The sequence below is a fragment of the Heterodontus francisci genome, chromosome X, assembly GCF_036365525.1.
Source record: "Heterodontus francisci isolate sHetFra1 chromosome X, sHetFra1.hap1, whole genome shotgun sequence".
NCBI lineage: Eukaryota > Metazoa > Chordata > Chondrichthyes > Heterodontiformes > Heterodontidae > Heterodontus > Heterodontus francisci.
In genome coordinates, this window is record NC_090421.1 from 5,901,089 (window position 1) to 5,918,445 (window position 17,357).

Below are 17,357 nucleotides of genomic sequence, written 5' to 3' on the forward strand. Positions count from 1 at the left end.
CGCCACCCAAACTCTCAATTTTTCACCCAAAAAAATGGGCACGCCAAGGAGCAGTTTCTCCCTCAGAATCCTTTGTTTCACGAGGCCAAACCCTTTAAATGTTATGCTTCAGGGCCATTCCCAAGTTGCTGGTAAAAGCAAGGAATGACCATTTTGCTTATCAAGCCCGTCCCCTTGCTTTTCCAGCAGAGCCTCGGCCTACAAGTGTGAGCGTTGTTAAGGCTACCTCGACTCCTGATCCACAGTGTGATACCTTCTTGTGCTGGGTGACAGCAAATGAGGGCACACGCCAGGCGTGCTCCAGCTGAATTTGCATTTTCTTATTCTTCAAATCAGGCCCACACCCAGTTTTGCGACTTAGGCCAAGACTCCGTTGCCCCTGCAAAACAGGCACGTGAGGAGAGGTACCTGGCCTGCTCAGGTGGGCTTCTTAAAGGGGATGATTATTTCAGTTGCTGCTTACAAGGTTTTGGAAATTTTTTTGTTTTACATTTGAAATCACTTTACTGCATTTTGTTCCGTGCATTAGTTGGTTTTGCTGGGTGGTCCTTCATTTTTGCATTTTGAGGGGGTTTTTTCCCCTGTCAATCCACTCCTTCGTTAGTCTTTCCACTGCCATTTAAAGTGCCACGTACAATGCAGGGGAGGGTGGGCATTCTTTAAGGGAGTTCTGAATATTTGCATGGTGTACTTGAGAACAGAGGAGGGGTCAACAAATGCAGGCGTCACCCCAGGCATTTTGTCTCCTCAGCAACACTCTGAGGCTTGCATTTATATTCACATCTACCTGGACATGTTGGAGGTGATCGGCTGTTCATTGTCTGTGCTTCAAAATAGGTTGTCGTAGATCTGTACCCTCTGGCTGCAGGCTGCCCGACGCACGCTGTCTCACCCAGGAAGGGAAAGTTATCATAGCATGAAGCGTTCATGCTTGCGGGTGCTTATAAAACCACCCAGAGGACCTCTGTCCAATCAGGTAGTCCGCAGCGCGCACACCTATCAGCGCAGTGGCAAACGCTATGTTTGCAACTGCTAAGCAGTATCTGCTTCCTCACAAGAGGCCTCAGCTGGATGAGGTGCAGGGCATTCACTGGGTGGCTGAGTTTGCCCAAGTGCGAAGCATCACAGAAAGACAACATATGCGGGCAACAGGACTTCGCATTGCAACTCCACAGCTTAAAGGAGCAGAAAGAATTTGCACTTAACGGTTCAGATGGTGGCAGTTGCAGCTCTGAGTCAGAGATTGTGGGTTGAAGTCCCACTCCAGAGACTTGAGCACATAATCCAGGCTGACGCTCCAGTGCAGTACTGAGGGAGTGCTGCGCTGTCAGAGCTGCGTCTTTCGGATGAGCCGTTAAACCGTGGCCCCGTCTGCCCACTCAGGTGGATTTAAAAGATCCCAAGGCCACTATTTGGAAGGAGAGCAGGGGAGTTACCCCCAAGGTCCTGCCTGATTATTTATCCCTCAATCAACATCACAAAAACAGATTACCTCATTGCTGTTTGTGGGATCTAGCTGTGCGCAAATTAGCTGCTGTGTTTCCTACATTACAACAGTGACTACACTTCGAGGAGTACTTCATTGGCTGTAAAGTGCTTTGGGGCATCCTGATGTTGGGAAAGGCGCTATAGAAATGCAAGTCTTTCTTTCAATTTGACTACAGAAACACCATTATGCATGTCAATGCTATTATCCAGGAAGCAGCCATGATGTCTTCATTCTGTGGCATTCCTGTTGCCTGCATTTTGGGCAGAAAAAAACAACACTGCATAGATGGCTCTTAGGAGACCAGGGCTACTGACCCCCTGAGAAACAGCCGACCAGCAGAGACGATTCATGGGGTGGTTACTGTTCCTCTGCCTCTTTCACCAGTGAGAAACAGGCACCATTCAACTTTCTCACAGTGAACAATTTGTCGAGCAGCCGAGGTCATGAACAACACTTGAAATGTTACCTCGCAGAGGGTACAGCTGGTCCCACCTTAGCTCGTTTCATGCTTGACAGGCCTCACGCGAATTGTGTGCAAAACTGAGGATTGCTGCTATCTCCCCCCTCACTACCAGCAAACCTCCTCCTCACTTGCAGCTGGAAGGGACCCGGGTGACTGCATTGATTTGAGAGTGATGTTGTCCCTCATGTCTCTGTTGTGCCACTGGTTCACATTCTGCCTCCGGTACAACTCTCCTGTTCATGGTGAGCTGCAGTGCTTGAAGGGTCACTGGATCTTATGCTTCCAGCCAAGTGTGCCACAGGCTGAGCAATTTGGGTGGTTTTTTCCTGTACCGGCGGCCTATTCAAATGGAGGAGGGACTCCCATCACATAGTTTGCCAAGGCTGGTCCGTTGAGCTGCCAGCGCAAGCCCTCTCCTGCTAGCCTTGCAAAATTGGAACACATGTCGAATCTACCATACCATGAGTTAACTTTATCCCACCCTTTTGGTCTGCTGAGGGACCAGTCTGCAGAAGTATTTCCTGACCTCCAGGGATTATCAGGGAAATTGCACTCTTTTGCGATGTTGATAAAAAATCTCACTGAGTCCACAAAGCTGCGAATTTTGCTTGCTGCAGTTGAACGGACTCAATTCGGGGTGAGCTCAGCATTCTGGTTTGATTCTCGGCTGTCACTTGGATATCTTGCTCCCTGCATTTGTGGCTTTCAAACTTTTCCGTGTGGAGGTCCCTCTGTAAATACTGACACGCTCCCATGGAACCGTCCCCATCCTAACTTTGAAAAGACAGTCTCAGTTGCTTTCAGCAAAACCGGGCAATCGTTGCAAAGCATGGTTTTCTTTTTCTAATCTGTAACAATTACTAGTCTGTGAAGAATTAGAGAGGACTTGAGAAATGCAGAATGCTCAGGACACTAATTTTGCACACTCACATTTCCCACCAATTGGCTGCATAGGGGCAGAAGATCTAAGCCCACTATGCTCATGGTCTGGTGTACCCAACCCCCGACAGACCGAAATAAGATGACCTCTGACCCCATCATACAACCGGCGCAGTCATAGTGTCAATGCGGCACAGAAGGAGGCCATTCAGCCCATTCGAGCCCATGCCGGCGTCTGGCCTGAAAATTCATACCCTATAATCCCAGGGAAAGACATTTTCTTGCCTTGCATCTGTCCACCTCTTCTCTCATCTCTGACACGGTAAATTTTGACTGAAGAATGCTCGAGAGAATTAGAGGCATTCATAGAAGAAAGGATCATTACTTAGCTCCTAGGGTTAAATTATGTGTGGCCTTGCTCCTGGCACGGAATGGCAATGGGAACCCGGATTGGAGGGGATCGTGAACATCACCAGAAATCGGGAGCACTGCGAATCAGGTGCGCTGACCTTGGCGCCATGTTCTCCCGCCTACACTTCCATCAAGCAAGACTATTGAGAGCAGAGCCTCATAAAATTTATCCTGTGATTTGCTGGGAATCACCAACCAAAGAACATCGAGATGCATCTTCTCTCTGATGTTTGGGGCTGAAATGCAGATGCAGACCTCCGAGCGTTCATGAGGGTTGAGCCCAGTCCCCTGTGGTTCAGAGGTCAGTGTCAAGGCAACTGGGGTCCCCAGCCGTTTTACAATTGTAAATATTGGTAATACCCAGTCAGTGGCTCAGTCTTAGACATGTTCTTCCATCTTTGCCTTTTCAGGTGAAATGTTACCATAAGCAATACAAAAATCCGGAGCGTGACGTTGTTTTCCGAGTACAGTTCCATACTTGTGCTATCCATGGCACCCAGCTCTGGTTTGGAAAGGATGAACTGGATGATGCTTATGGAGGTCAGTGGGAATTTTCAGGAACAACAGTATCCCTACCTGTCCTGGTCATGTGGAGCAAACTTGAACTGGTCTGTGTTCACCCCCATTGCTATGTTTTATGCTTCACTCACGTACAGTTGACACAAACTAAGGACCAAATTGGTTTTGAAAAAAAAGTTATCCACCTATTCTGTGCAGCATTCCCCAGCCCAGAGAGTATTGAGGGCCTTGCTCCCAGGAGATGAGTGAAAGCTGCTTCTTTCAAGTACTGAACAAAAGCCTATTCCTCCAATCCACTCTATCAAAAGGTTCTGGAAACCTGCCCTTGGCCCCAAGCAAAACAATCTACGTCGGGTATCTTTTACCAGCTGCTTTCTCTGGTAAGACAGTCCCATAGTCCCAAGAGCTCAGGGACCATCATATTCCAAACATCATTTAATTATCTCTACCATTGCTAATTCTTACAGCCTTCAATCCCATGCTCTCCTGTTTGTTTCTCTGGGGCTCAAATCGCAGAAGCGAGTTTATTCGCATAGCCAGGGTGGGCCCCCAGCTCCTGAGAGGGTCACCCCATATCCACCCTATAGTTGCTGTGCTATAGGTCCTACCAAGACTCTTCTCGTAAGAAAAGTAAACAACCAAATTTCTGCTCCAAAAGGGGCCATTTCCAAGCACAGCAAAGGTAATCAATTCCCCCTAGCATTTATTACCTTGTATACAGAGCTCCTGGGGCCTTTACAAAGGCCTCAACGGATCTCTTCCCAGCTGAGAGCTGCTACAAGTTTCACTCAGGCCTCATAAAAGCGGAATTCTTGGACTAGGCCCATCCACACGAGGGCCAGGGGGAGGTGAGGCAGGTATCGGAGTTGGGCAGAAGATGGTAGCACCTAAGAAATGAGGAGGAATCCTGGAAAAAAAAAAAGGGATTTCCACTCCCCAACCTGGCAATTTGTCAAGTTACCATCGTAGCCCTGATTAGAATTTCAGGGCCTCCTTTGCAATGAGGAAGTGCAAAGCCCCAGCCTAGTTTAGATCAGTGGCTGACTATGGGGAATGAAAGCTCACATGCGTCGACTCCGTGCCATGCCACCCTAAGTGGTATCAGTTAGTGGATTCAAGCCCTCACTCCTGGACTTGATCACGTAATCCTAACCCAGTTCTGTCCTCCAAATAAGGCGTAAAACCAAGGTCCCATCTGCCTTTTTAGGTGGACTGAAGAGCAACGAGTTCTCCCAATGTCCTAGCTGGTATTTCCCCCCCTTAAAACAGTGCTACCAAAAACTGGTCATTTAACTCACTGGTGTTTGTGGGATCTTGCTGTGCGCATAATGGCTGCTGCATTGCCGACATAACAATGGGCACTGCTCCTCAAAGTCGTTCATTGTGTGTGAAGCGTTTTGAGAGATTTCTGAGAGAAGTTATACAATGCTTTAGAATTACGAGTTGTTCCATCGAGTGTTTACTGAGGGAGTGCTGTATTGGCAGAGGTGCTGTTCCAAGGATGAGATATTGAAGCAAGGTTTTGTCTGCCTTTTCTGTTTGGGGGGAACGTTTCAGATCCCGTGACATTTATTCAAAGAAGAGCAAGGAATTCTCATGGTGTCTTGGCCAACAGTCTTCCCTCAAGCAACACCACCAAAATCACATTATTAACTGGTCATTCACCTCATTGCTGTGCGCAGAATGGCTGCCGCATTTGCCGACAAAGCGACTGCATTTCGAAGTGATTCATTGCGTAAAAGCGCTAAAAGCTGTGATACGGCGCGATACAAAGCCAAGCCTTTCTTCTAAAAGTGGTATTTTGCTCCGCGGTGTAAAACACAGTTTACCACAGCGACTAATCGGGATTGAGGCCATTTGCATGAGCTTCTGCCACGCTTGGTCACCTGCGCTGTTAAACACGTCGGCACAGCCACTTCAGGAAGGAAGTGGGACAATGAAAACAATGGGGAACCTTCCCTTCTGGGCTGGAGTAGCAGAAAGAAACTGGCTCTGTGAAGAAAAGATGTTTCACAAAAGCAATCTCGCCCTTGTAATCCACTCCTAGATGTGAGGCAGGTGCAGCAGCTTAAATCACTGCAATGTCAGCAAATCTGGTTTTCAACCCACAAATATTAAATTTGCGTTTTGTAAAATGCTTCCAATGACTAGAGAGCGTGTGGCTCATACTATTGCTGGGTTCATTGCTTGTCTCTAAATTGTCTAACTGAATGCCTTAAAATCTTCAAAATGTTGGAACGCTGTGAGTATACTGACCTGTGTTAATGTAATGGGGCCCTGGCTGTGGTTGAGTGTAATTCCTTTATCGTCTGAATGTTTGAGCACAGAATATGCAGGCCACAGGGTTAACGATTAGGTGAGAAGCGTTCACAGTAATTTAAGGGTGGAGAAAGTATATAAGGGAGGAACTCATCAAATTTAGTTCAAGGTTAGTGAGGGTTCTGCGCTCTGCAAATCTTCAGTGACTGAAGAAAGTCGTGACTGCACAACTGAACCATTGGTGGTGACTCTTCTTCTGTTCTCTTCTTAGACGACAGGTTTCCACGAGATGCCACAGTGGAGTTTGTGTTCTCTTCAGGTCCAGAAAAAACGAAAGGTAAGCAATTAAGTAATACTGTTTATTACTTAAAATAAAAAGTTTTAAACAAACTGTGCTTGCTGGAAATCTGAAATGCAAACAGAAAGGCTTGCAATGCGCAAATTTCCGTCAGCATCTGGGAAGAGAAAAGACCGGTTAATATGTCCCATCTTCTCCCGTTGTCAGAGCTCAGCTAGATGCCAGGTTGCAAGTGGATTGATTGAGTGAGCTGTACATTTCCTGTTCGGGTAGACCTGTTAGCTAGCAGACCTAACAAAGAAATATTAATGGCAGCACTCAATCCTTCGCCTCTTCCCAACTACAGATGGAGACCATTTGAGGAATGACTCTTCAGTGACTGTGGATTACAACACATCTGATCCAACTATTCGATGGGATTCCTACGAGAACTTCAACCTTCACCATGAGGATGGCTTGGAAGGTATTGGACTGGAAATCAGAATTCATTGAGTTGTTGCTGCCTTGAATACAAAAGCAGGGATGTGATGCTGGAACTGTATAAAACGCTGGTTAGGCCACAGCTGGAGTATTGCATACAGTTCTGGTCACCACATTACAGAAAGGACATAATTGCTCTAGAGAGAGTACAGAGGAGATTTACAAGAATGTTGCCAGGGCTTTAAAGTTGCAGCTATGAGGAAAGATTGGATAGGCTAGGGTTGTTTTCCTTTCAACAGAGGAGGCCGAGGGGTGACTTAATTGAAGTGTACAAAATTATGAGGGGCCTAGATAGAGTAGACAGGAAGGACCTGTTTCCCTTAGCGGAGAAGTCAATTACCGGGGGCACAGATTTAAGGTGATTGGTGGAAGGATTAGAGGGGACATGAGGAAAAACTTTTTCACCCAGAGGGTGGTGGGTGTCTAGAATTCACTGCCCGAATCAGTGGTGGAGACAGAAACAGCAACTCCTTTAAAAGGTACCTGGACATGCACCTGAAGTGCTGTAACCATGGACCAGGTGCTGGAAGGTGGGATTAGATTTGGTGGCTAGTTTTTTCAGGCAGCACGGACACAACAGGCTGAATGGCCTCTTTCTGTGGCCATAATCGTTCCATGGTTCTATGGTTCATGTTGTGTTCGTTAGGTTTTTTTTTAAGCTTCATTCAGCTGAATTGACAAAATCCTTCTAATGTTAGGGAGCTGATTGAGAACAGGGGCTAAAATCATAATCTGTTGTCCAGGACTAAGACAATCACAGAGTGTGTAGATAAAGGGAATGTGGTTGATGCATCATAGATGGATTCTCAGACAGTGTTGGCTAAGGTCCCATTCCCTCGCTTAGGGCCACTGAGCACAATCATTGTGTCTCTAGCCTGATTGAGATGAGGTGACCCAGCACTAACCGGTGGCCTGGGATCTTGCTGCGATCTGTACGACTCAGTACCAAGCTAGGGAGTGCAGTTAACCATGGGAGCCCTTTTTATTCAACTTTTATAACCAACACTGCATCATCTATGGTACAGCGTAACTTGCAGCTCTGTTGCATGTCATTAAAGTGAGAAACAACTGACTTTTGGTGAGCTCCTAATACAGGGTCATGTTGAAACCATTGGTTTATGGCTGGGACTGATGATATGTGATTACTATAAACTTCTGGATTTCCTGCCCCATTGGGCCAGGAAACTAGTGTGATCTGATAGGACTGGGGAACACAATGGAGCAGGAGCCCATTCCATGGGATGGGGGGGGGGGGGGGGGGGCATCAAAAGAGGCAGCTGGCGCATAATAGACTGCTGAGGTAGGCGGGCATATTCTGATGATATGCAGATGAGAGAATACATTATATACATTGCATTTTGCATCATTTGTGCCCCAGGAAGGCACAAGGGGTGCCTGTGTGTCACTTGTGTCCTGTGTTGCTAAGGGCCTCTTAGGGGGAATTGCATTTTAATTAGCCAGTATCCCTAATTAAGGGAATCGGCATAATAGAACAGGCACTTTTAAGGCAGATGTAGACGATCCCCAGAACCCTCAAAACAAATGCTTCATGGAATCCCAAGTCTCGGCAACATCACAAACTGACAGGATTATATCAGTTGGTGCACCCTCCATGCTCAGTTTGCATAAATGCCTTCGTACACTGAGTGAATCCACTGTCTTCCACCAGCTTTTTGAAACTACTTTCTCCCACACCCAAGCTGGCTCTGCTTCTCCTGCTTCGGAATTTGATCATGGCTTCGTGTCCTAATCTGATTGGCACAAGGTCAGAAGTAGGGAGGGGAAAAAAAAGCACACAAACAAGTCCTGCCCCTGAAAAGAATGGCATTGTCGTAATCGTCTAATCTCGAAATCCCTGCATTTCCGGGAGAAGCTGAGCTCGGTGAGCCTGAATATGTCTAAGTGCCTGAGAACCGCCTCATGTCACAGAGCCAAGGCACGTCTGTAAAGGCAGGTTCATATTCCGAACAACACAAGCAACAAGTTCTTCTGAGCTGCCTGCCTGTGAAAAGTCCTAAATCTCAACTGTGGGGACTTGGTGCGTTTCACTTCAGGCCAATTAAAGAGGCACTGCCACTGCATTGGATCAGACTGGGAATACCTTATAAATAGCATGTTTTGCCAAGGGTCAGTCAGTTCTCTTTCATATTAAAATGAACGGAGTCACTCTAGATTGGAAATATCTCTTTGCCATCAGTGAAGGTAGAAATTCAACCATTTTCAAACCATTAAGGAGTCCTTTTTATAAAGGTATATTTTAATATGAGCAGTAAGGCAGTACTTTGAATACACATTCTGTCCCCTTGACTTTCCTTCCCCATTTAGTCTTTACTGAAACATGTTTAGAACAGTCATGATTGGAGAAGTTATGTTGTGGCCCTGTCACTGTTGACCCCATCGCACATTCCATGAGGCTGATTTTTGAGTCTGCTATGGCTCATGTGCTTCAGTTCATGGGATATAGCATCCAGGAAAAGGGGCGGAGATCCATACCTCCCCATTTAGAGAGCAATGTGAATGGTCAGACAGGTTTTTATTTTTAGGCTATTACTGGCCCGATGTTCTCCATTTTCTTTCCTGCCTGCCATTTAGTTCACATGTGCCAGTTGTTCTGCCTTGAGCCCCATTATTGGCACAAATGGGTTTCCCAATGGGAATTCCCCTATTTGAGATGTATGAAAGAACCAATGAAGGGATGCCCGCCAGTTCAGGCTGCACTTGAGGTGCCCTATGCCCACCAGCTGGCATCATACCTTGGTATCTCCAGACAAAGTTGAATAAACTTCATCGTGAAAGATGATTAGTGCAGGTAGAAGCTCCTATTCTCAAAGAAAGACTCAATAGCTTCATTAAGATATATGAATGCCTGACTAAGTGTAGTTGTGGTTAGTAAGTCATTCATTCAGTGGTACTGCATTAAAGAAGGCATGATAGTGTGGTCAGTAGCCACCATTGCCTTATTGGCCATACCGGGCAAGCTGCCACCAACCATATTTGGAGGTCATGGTGCATTATCAGGCAGTGGCTGTGGGGAGCTGTCTTGATCGGTTCTGAGTTTCTGTGCCATCTGCTACAAGGACGTCTGCTGCTACCATGCAGCACTGGGCTGACACAGCCAGTGACAGTAGGAGTCGGGCATGTTGCAGTGCCAACCTATGGGGATGGTGCCGTGAAGTGGCAGAGCAATTCACCGTCATTGCAGCCACCTCACGCGGCATCATCTCCACTTTAGAAGCTATCGAATGGGGATCAGGTGCTTGACTGCTTCGTCCCTTAACCGCAGACTCAAGCCATCAACAACGGCAACGTGCATTTGTATAGCACCTTTAACTAAGTAAAACATCCCAAGGTGCTTCACAGATGTGTTATTAAACAAAGTTTGACACTGAGCCACATAAGGAGACATTAGGTCAGATGACCCAAAGCTTGGAAAAAAGAGGTATGAACATACGAATTAGGAACAGGAGTAGACCACTCGGCCCTTTGAGCCTGCTCCGCCATTCAATAAGATCATGGCTGAACTGATTACTCCACATTTCCACCTACCCCCCGATAACCTTTCACCCCCTTGCTTATCAAGAATCTATCTACCTCTGCCTTAAAAATATTCAAAGACTCTGCTTCCACCGCCTTTTGAGGAAGAGAATTCCAAAGACTCACAACCCTCAGAGAAAAAAATTTGTCCTCAGGTAGGTTTTAAGGAGTTTCTTAAAGGAGGAGAGAGAGAGGCGGAGAGGTTTATGGAGGGAATTCCAGAGATTGGGACCCAGGCAGCCGCAGGCAATGGCCGCCAATGGTGGAGCGATTAAAATTGGAGATGTGCAAATCTTGCAGGTTCCTTTCCCTTCATTGTTCCTGCTCCTTCAGCCTTGTGAATGGATTGCCATGCCTTTCATGTCTTTCCAAAAGCTTTTCAGACTGTTTGTTCCCCTATTGTGACATTCCCCATCCCTGTAAATTTCACTTGCATGCTAGCTTCTGTTCCCACAACTAAAGAGTGTGCTCTCCACATTCAGCCCTGTGGGAGTTATTTAAAGGTGATTATCCCAGACAGTAACCACACTACTGTTCTGGTGAGATTGGCACCAATTCAGAGCCATTTATAACTGACATACACCACGAGGGGAGAAGTAGCCGCCTGCATCTCAAACTTCGGTAATGTGGCTCAACCAGCTGACCACACTCCTTTGAAAGGAGTGTTTACTTTCACTTACCACAAACAGTTTGTTGCTGTCAAACAATCGATTTCGTGGTTCTAAGGAATCATTACAGCTTACTGCAGGGGAACTTGTGTGCTTTTTGTTGCGCCCATCAAGATAAAGCGTGTCAGCGCTGAGGAATGTAACCCTTTCCATTTTGAGTGCTGGCTGTCAGCATCCAGCACCCGGTACAATGCTTTAATCCCACTCTCAGAAGAGCACCCTCTACTGTTTACAGACCAGCAACTTGGGAAAATAAAGACTTGCATTTATGTAGCGCCTTTCATGACCACCGGACATCCCAATGCACTTTACAGCCAATGAAGTGTAGTCACTGTTGTAATGTAGGAAACGTGGCAGCCATTTTGCGCACAGCAAGCTCCCACAAACAGCAATGTGATGATGACCAGATAATCTGCTTTAGTGATGTTGATCGAGGGATAAATATTGGCCAGGACACCAGGGAGAACTCCCCTGCTCCTCTTTGAAATAGCGACATGGTATTTTGTACACCCACCTGAGAGACTCATTCGAAAGACAACACTTCCGACAGTGCAGCACTCCTTCGGTACTGCGCTGGAGTGTCAGCCTAGGTTTTTATGCGCAAGTCCTGGAGTGGGAACCAGTCTGAGTGAGATTGCCAATTAGGAGCAGATTTGGGTCAATGGGCCTTTGCCCACTGAAGAGCAGGTTGAGAGTTACCAACACTCATTCTAAGAGCCCTTACAGGTGGCAAACAAAGGAAACTTTTGATCACTACAGCCTGGGCTGGATTCAAACTCAGGTAACACAATAGTGTCCAACCCACTGCATCGCCCAGTCCCTCGAACATATTATTACAAACCACTTAAAACAAACATTTTCCTTCCTCCCAGCAACAGCTTCATTGTAAGTCAAACCACTGATTAAAAAAATATATATCTACTTTCCTGGTCCCTACACATCTGTATTGGCAAGGATTGAATAGAACAGCAGCCAAGAATCACATCCATGAATTCTAGTGAGCGTGTCCACACGACTGATTGCAGTCAGGAATCTGGGGGCAAAACGCATACAGAATAGATCAAGTTCAGTCTCCTTTCCATAGATTTGCTTCTGTCAACACACCTGGGGAATATTCAATCTGAAGCAGTGGGCCAGATTGGAGTTCTTTGCATGGCAACCGTACGTTTTTAAAGCAAGGCCCAAAATCTCGGTTGCTCTATCAAACTGGAATCTGTGCTTGTAACCACAGGGGATGGAGGAAGTTAAGGGAGCCTTGATGTTATTGTGCGCCTGAGAGGTGATGAGTTCAGCTGGGAGATCGGCCTATATTGAGAAACGAAATGTCTCCGTCTGTCACTGGGTTAGTTATGCATTTTGGAGTGGTTGGATTAGTTTTTCATCCCTTCTGTCCTGATTTATGCTAGGATATGGTTTGATGGGTACTGAATGCCCTCTGGTACCTCCCACAAGTGTGAGCATTGACAATGAGTGCCAGCTATTCAGCATCACAGCGACGGCTAATCCTCTCCTGACTTGACATGCACATAAGTGCACTTCCAACATGGGTCATTTATAGCAATCAGGACGGGAACCCTGGTGAGACCCCTCTCTGGACCCTTTGTAGGACCCCTATTGGCATCCTCCTCTAAGATCAGCTCACTTAGCACAGACTTGGGCGGCAAATCTGAGGCCTAATCCAGGATGTGCTACAAATTTACCAACTGATCCATTGGGTGGCGGGGGGGGGGGGTGGGGGGGTGGGTAGGGAGAGAATCCCTGTGTGTTATTGATATTGAAGTTTTTGTTTTCAGATCTTGGAAATCTTGGATCATTCTTTTGCATTTGGGAAGATCTGAATTATGAACCTCCGTGGAATGTGGCTATAAATTGCAAGAGGCTACTTTTTAAAGCTCAGTCAGGCTCCTCAGTGACTGTGTTATATATTACTACCTGCTGCAGTCGTCTTAATTCTGTGCTCGCCGACCTACAGTGGCTCCCAGTCAAGCGACGTCTTATTAAAATTCTCATCCTTGTTTTCAAATCCCTCCATAGCCTTGCCCCTCCCGATCGATGTAACCTCCTCCAGCCCCACAACCCTCCAAGATTTCTGCACTCCTCTAATTCTGGCCTTTTGTGCATCCCAGATTTTAATCGCTCCACCATTGGTGGCTTCAGTTGCCTGGGCCCCAAGCTTTGGAATACCCTCCCTACACCTCTCCACCTCGCTTTCCTCCTTTAAGACGTTCCTTAAAACCTACCTCTTTGACCAAGCTTTTGGTCATCTGACCTAATATCTCCTTTCTGGCTCGGTGTCAAATTTTGTTTTATCAGACTCCTGTGAAACATCCAGCAATATTTTTATTACGTTAAAGATGCTATATAAATATACGTTGTTGGGGGCGGTGGTGCAGGAAAGATTTTAACGGTACGATGTATATTTTATCTAAATATACAACTTGTATATCAGGGCTCTCATGCTGCCACAGAACTAACTATAAAGCTTTCCTTTTTGTAAGAAGTACCTCACACACGAGGCCCACTAGATGGAAGTCTCTATGCCAAAGTGAAGAAGAGAAGTCCCAGCACTGCCACTGCCAACGGCAGCCCGTTAAGCGCCGTGTCTGTCCACTGCGGGCACACCTTGTCGGTCAGCACAGATTCGGGTCACTCCACCGCTTCAGTAAAGACAGAAGAGCACAGTGTTAGCACGAGGCACGCTCCTTCGCAAGTGGAGAAGGAGCAGTTGAATCAGCTTCTCAGTGGGTTTGGCATGGCCGCAGTGAAGAACATGCACAACGTGACAGCACAACCTGGGATGTCTTCACAGAGCCGACCCAATGGCCGGGCTGTAGCTAATGAGAGGGAGACGGACATTCTGGATGACGACGACATGTGTGAGATGAATAAGTTTGCCACTTTACCGAGGAACTTTCATCATAACACCCATCCTTATCATTTCAAAGCCAGCCAACACGCGCCGGAACGCAGAATACCTGGATATAGCCACAGTCCTGATGGGATTCGAAGTGATATCTACTATAGGCCTGATATAACACTGGAGAGAAGACGACCCATGTATGAAAGGAACATGCCACAAATGAATGACATGGGGCTAGAGGGCAGGCCACATGACTCTTATGACCATGTGAAAAACATAGACACCATTCACCATCAGGCAGCAGTATTGGAAAGAATGAACTATCAGAGACCACGTAATGAAGTACTTCAGGTATATTCGCCTGTATTTCATCAGTATCCCTGCACAGAGAGAATGCCTCAAGGTCCTATCCATAGAGTAAGGCATCGGGATGATGTCCAGCGGGATCACGAGATGAAAACAAACAGGAACCGGCTAATTGATTACCGGCAGATAGAAGGTCTTCTAGATGGACAGCACATACAGTTTCTTGAGCAAGACCCTTCAGAGATTATGTCTCACGGTTGTGCCTGTCGTAACTGTTCCTTAAAGATGTCAGAAGAAGAGATCGAGAGATCTGCAGCAGCTTTTAACACACTTAAACTGGATCATGACTCCTTGTACCAGCATCCTTGTCCTCCTGACACAGATATGTGGCAGCATGAGCATTTGAAGCCACATTTGGTGAACCACCCTCTAAGAAATGGTCAGTCACCGCAGCCAGTTCCTTTGCTGATGCCTGGACATTCATATAGCCAATACCCAAGAGGACACGGATACAGCTCCTTTAGTTACAACCATATACATGCAAATATGCCAATACCAGCACAGATGGAGCACACATATTCCTCTCAGATTTCACCCCCATCTCGTGGACAGCTTCAGAGAAGTATGGAAGGATCTCCTGAATCACTCGCTCATTTCCTTAGGTATCCAGAATTCAAATACAGCCCAGATTATCAACAGCATTCACACTGTAGTTGTCCATATGACCATTATCAAGAGCAACATTGTATCAACAGAAATTGTGAAGGCTACCCAGCTGGTCCACTCATGTCATCCTCAGTGCTGACACCTTCTGCTCAAGGACCACAAAGGCCTGAATCCACATCACCAGTGGGTCTGAGTTTATCGCAGCTTCCAGCGAGAAAGCCAAGTACCTGTGACCGAGCACCGAGAATAGCAGATAACGGTCAGCAAAGTGAAGAAGTCACTCTTCAACACCAATCGTCTGGTAAGTAGCGATCGAGGTAAATTACGTCCCTTACCTGTTTGTCATTGTTCAGATTGATTGCAAATGCCTCTCGGACGCTTCTTGAGGATCTCTGGCTAACAAACTAGATTCTAAAGCAACCAGAAATTTCCTACATCTAAGATCCTAGCTCATTCATTGATTTGTAGTCGTGCATTATATGGGGTTGATGTGAACTGTTGGGATAGTGTGGAACTATTTGCATTGTTACTGGCCTATGGGGTGAAAATATTACTGTGAGGGTTACAAAATATGGCCCGGGGATTATCGCTTAAGTAAAAAGAAAGCAGTCATTTGCCGTTAGAAGTTAGATTTTTTTTTGGAACAGGAAAAGGCCATTTGGGCTCAACAGGTTTGGTGTTCTTTTATTAATCTCAGCTCAGCTAGTGTCCTTGACATATTCCTCAATCCCTTCTCTCTCCAGAAACAGAATCACAGAATTGTTACAACATTCAGCCCATTGTGTCTGCACCAGCTCTCCAAAAGAGCAGTTTACCTAGTGCCACAGCCCAGCCTTCTCCTCGTAGCCCTGCACATTCTTCCTTTTCAGATCACAGTCCAATTCCCTCTTGAATGCCTCGATTGAACCTGCCTCCACCACACTGTCAGGCAGTGCATTCCAGATCCTAACCACTCACTACGTGAAAAAGTTTTTCCTCATGTCGCTTTTGCCTCTTACCAATTACTTTAAATCTGTGCCCTCTCATTCTAGACCCTTCACCAATGGGAACAGTTTTTCCCTAACTACCCTGTCCAGACCCCTCATGATTTTGAACACCTCTATCAAATTTCCTCTCAGTCTTCTCTTCTCCAAAGAAAACAGTCCCAACTTCTCCAATCTATCCACATAACTGAGGTTCCTCATCCCTGGAACCATTCTCTCATGAACCTTTTCTGTACTGTCTCCAATGCCCTCACATCTTTCCTAAAGTGCGGTGCCCAGAACTGGGAACAATACTCCAGTTGAGGCCAAACCAGTGTTCTATCCAAGTTCAGCATAACTTCCTTGCTTTTGTACTCTATGCCCTATTAATAAAGCCCAGGATGCTGTATGCTTTATTAACTGCGCTTTCCACCTGTCCTGCCCCCTTCAGAATTGTACCCTTTATTTTATATCGTCTCTCCGTGTTCTTCCTACCAAAATGAATCACTTCACACTTCTCTGCATTACATTTCATCTGCTACTTGTCATAGAGCGATACAGCACTGAAACAGGCCATTCGGCCCACCGAGTCTGTGCCAACCAACAACCACCCATTTATACTGATCCTACATTAATCCCATATTCCCTACCACATCCCCACCTTCCCTCAATTCTCCTACCATCTACCTACACTAGGGGCAATTTACCATGGCCAATTTACCTATCAACCTGCAAGTCTTTGGCTGTGGGAGGAAACCGGAACACCCGGCGGAAACCCATGTGGTCACAGGGAGAACTTGCAAGCTCCACACATACAGTACCCAGAACTGAACCCAGGTCACTAGAGCTGTGAGGCTGCAGTGCTAACCACTATGCCACTGTGCTGCCCATTCTGCCAACTTGTCTATGTCCTTTTGAAGTTCCACACTATCCTCCTCACAGTTCATAATGCTTCCAAGTTTTGTATCATCTGCAAACTTTGAAATTGTGCCCTGTACACCAAGGTCTAGGTCATTAATATATATCAGGAAAAGCAAGGGTCCCAACACTGATCCCTGGGGAACTCCATTACAAACCTTCCTTCAGCCTGAAAAACATCCATTAACCACTACTCTCTGTTTCCTGTCACTCAGCCAATTTCATTTCCATGTTGCGACTGTCCCTTTTATTCTATGAGCTATAACTTTGCTCACAAGTCTGTTGTGTGTCACGTTTAGTTGCCTCTTAAATCTGTTTTTGCTGTACTTCAATGGCCTTCCGTGGTAACTTATTCTATAAGTCTATTACCATTTGTAAATAAAAAAAGTTGCTGTTGAATACACTTCTTGGGCTAGATTTTCCAAATGTTGACTATAAATGGGTGGAAAATCAATTTGAAATGTCCTTATTTTTAATTGGTGTCCCCTGGTGTTTAAGCCAACAATTTGTCCGACTGGCTTTTAGTAGTCTCCTTCATAATCTTGAAAACTTCATCTCTCTGTCTTCCTTTTCCAAAGAGAGCCAGCCCTTCCTTAATCTTTCCTCATAAATTAGATTCCTAATACTTCGGTCACTCAGCTCCAA

The 17,357-nt window shown here is 46.1% G+C and overlaps 1 protein-coding gene across 10 annotated transcripts in view; it reads left to right on the forward strand.

Annotated features, from left to right (window-relative positions):
- The window catches only part of LOC137358700 (tensin-2-like), a 236,442-nt gene that overhangs the window by 185,457 nt on the left and 33,628 nt on the right, over positions 1-17,357 (forward strand). For 9 of the 10 annotated variants that reach the window (XM_068024925.1, XM_068024922.1, XM_068024926.1 and 6 more), the window contains 4 exons: positions 3,653-3,782; positions 6,292-6,357; positions 6,665-6,781; positions 13,499-15,133. In XM_068024925.1, the coding sequence (XP_067881026.1) occupies positions 3,653-3,782; positions 6,292-6,357; positions 6,665-6,781; positions 13,499-15,133 (1,948 nt within the window). The remainder of the gene's footprint in view (positions 1-3,652; positions 3,783-6,291; positions 6,358-6,664; positions 6,782-13,498; positions 15,134-17,357) is intronic. The other variant, XM_068024923.1, reaches the window with a different exon arrangement.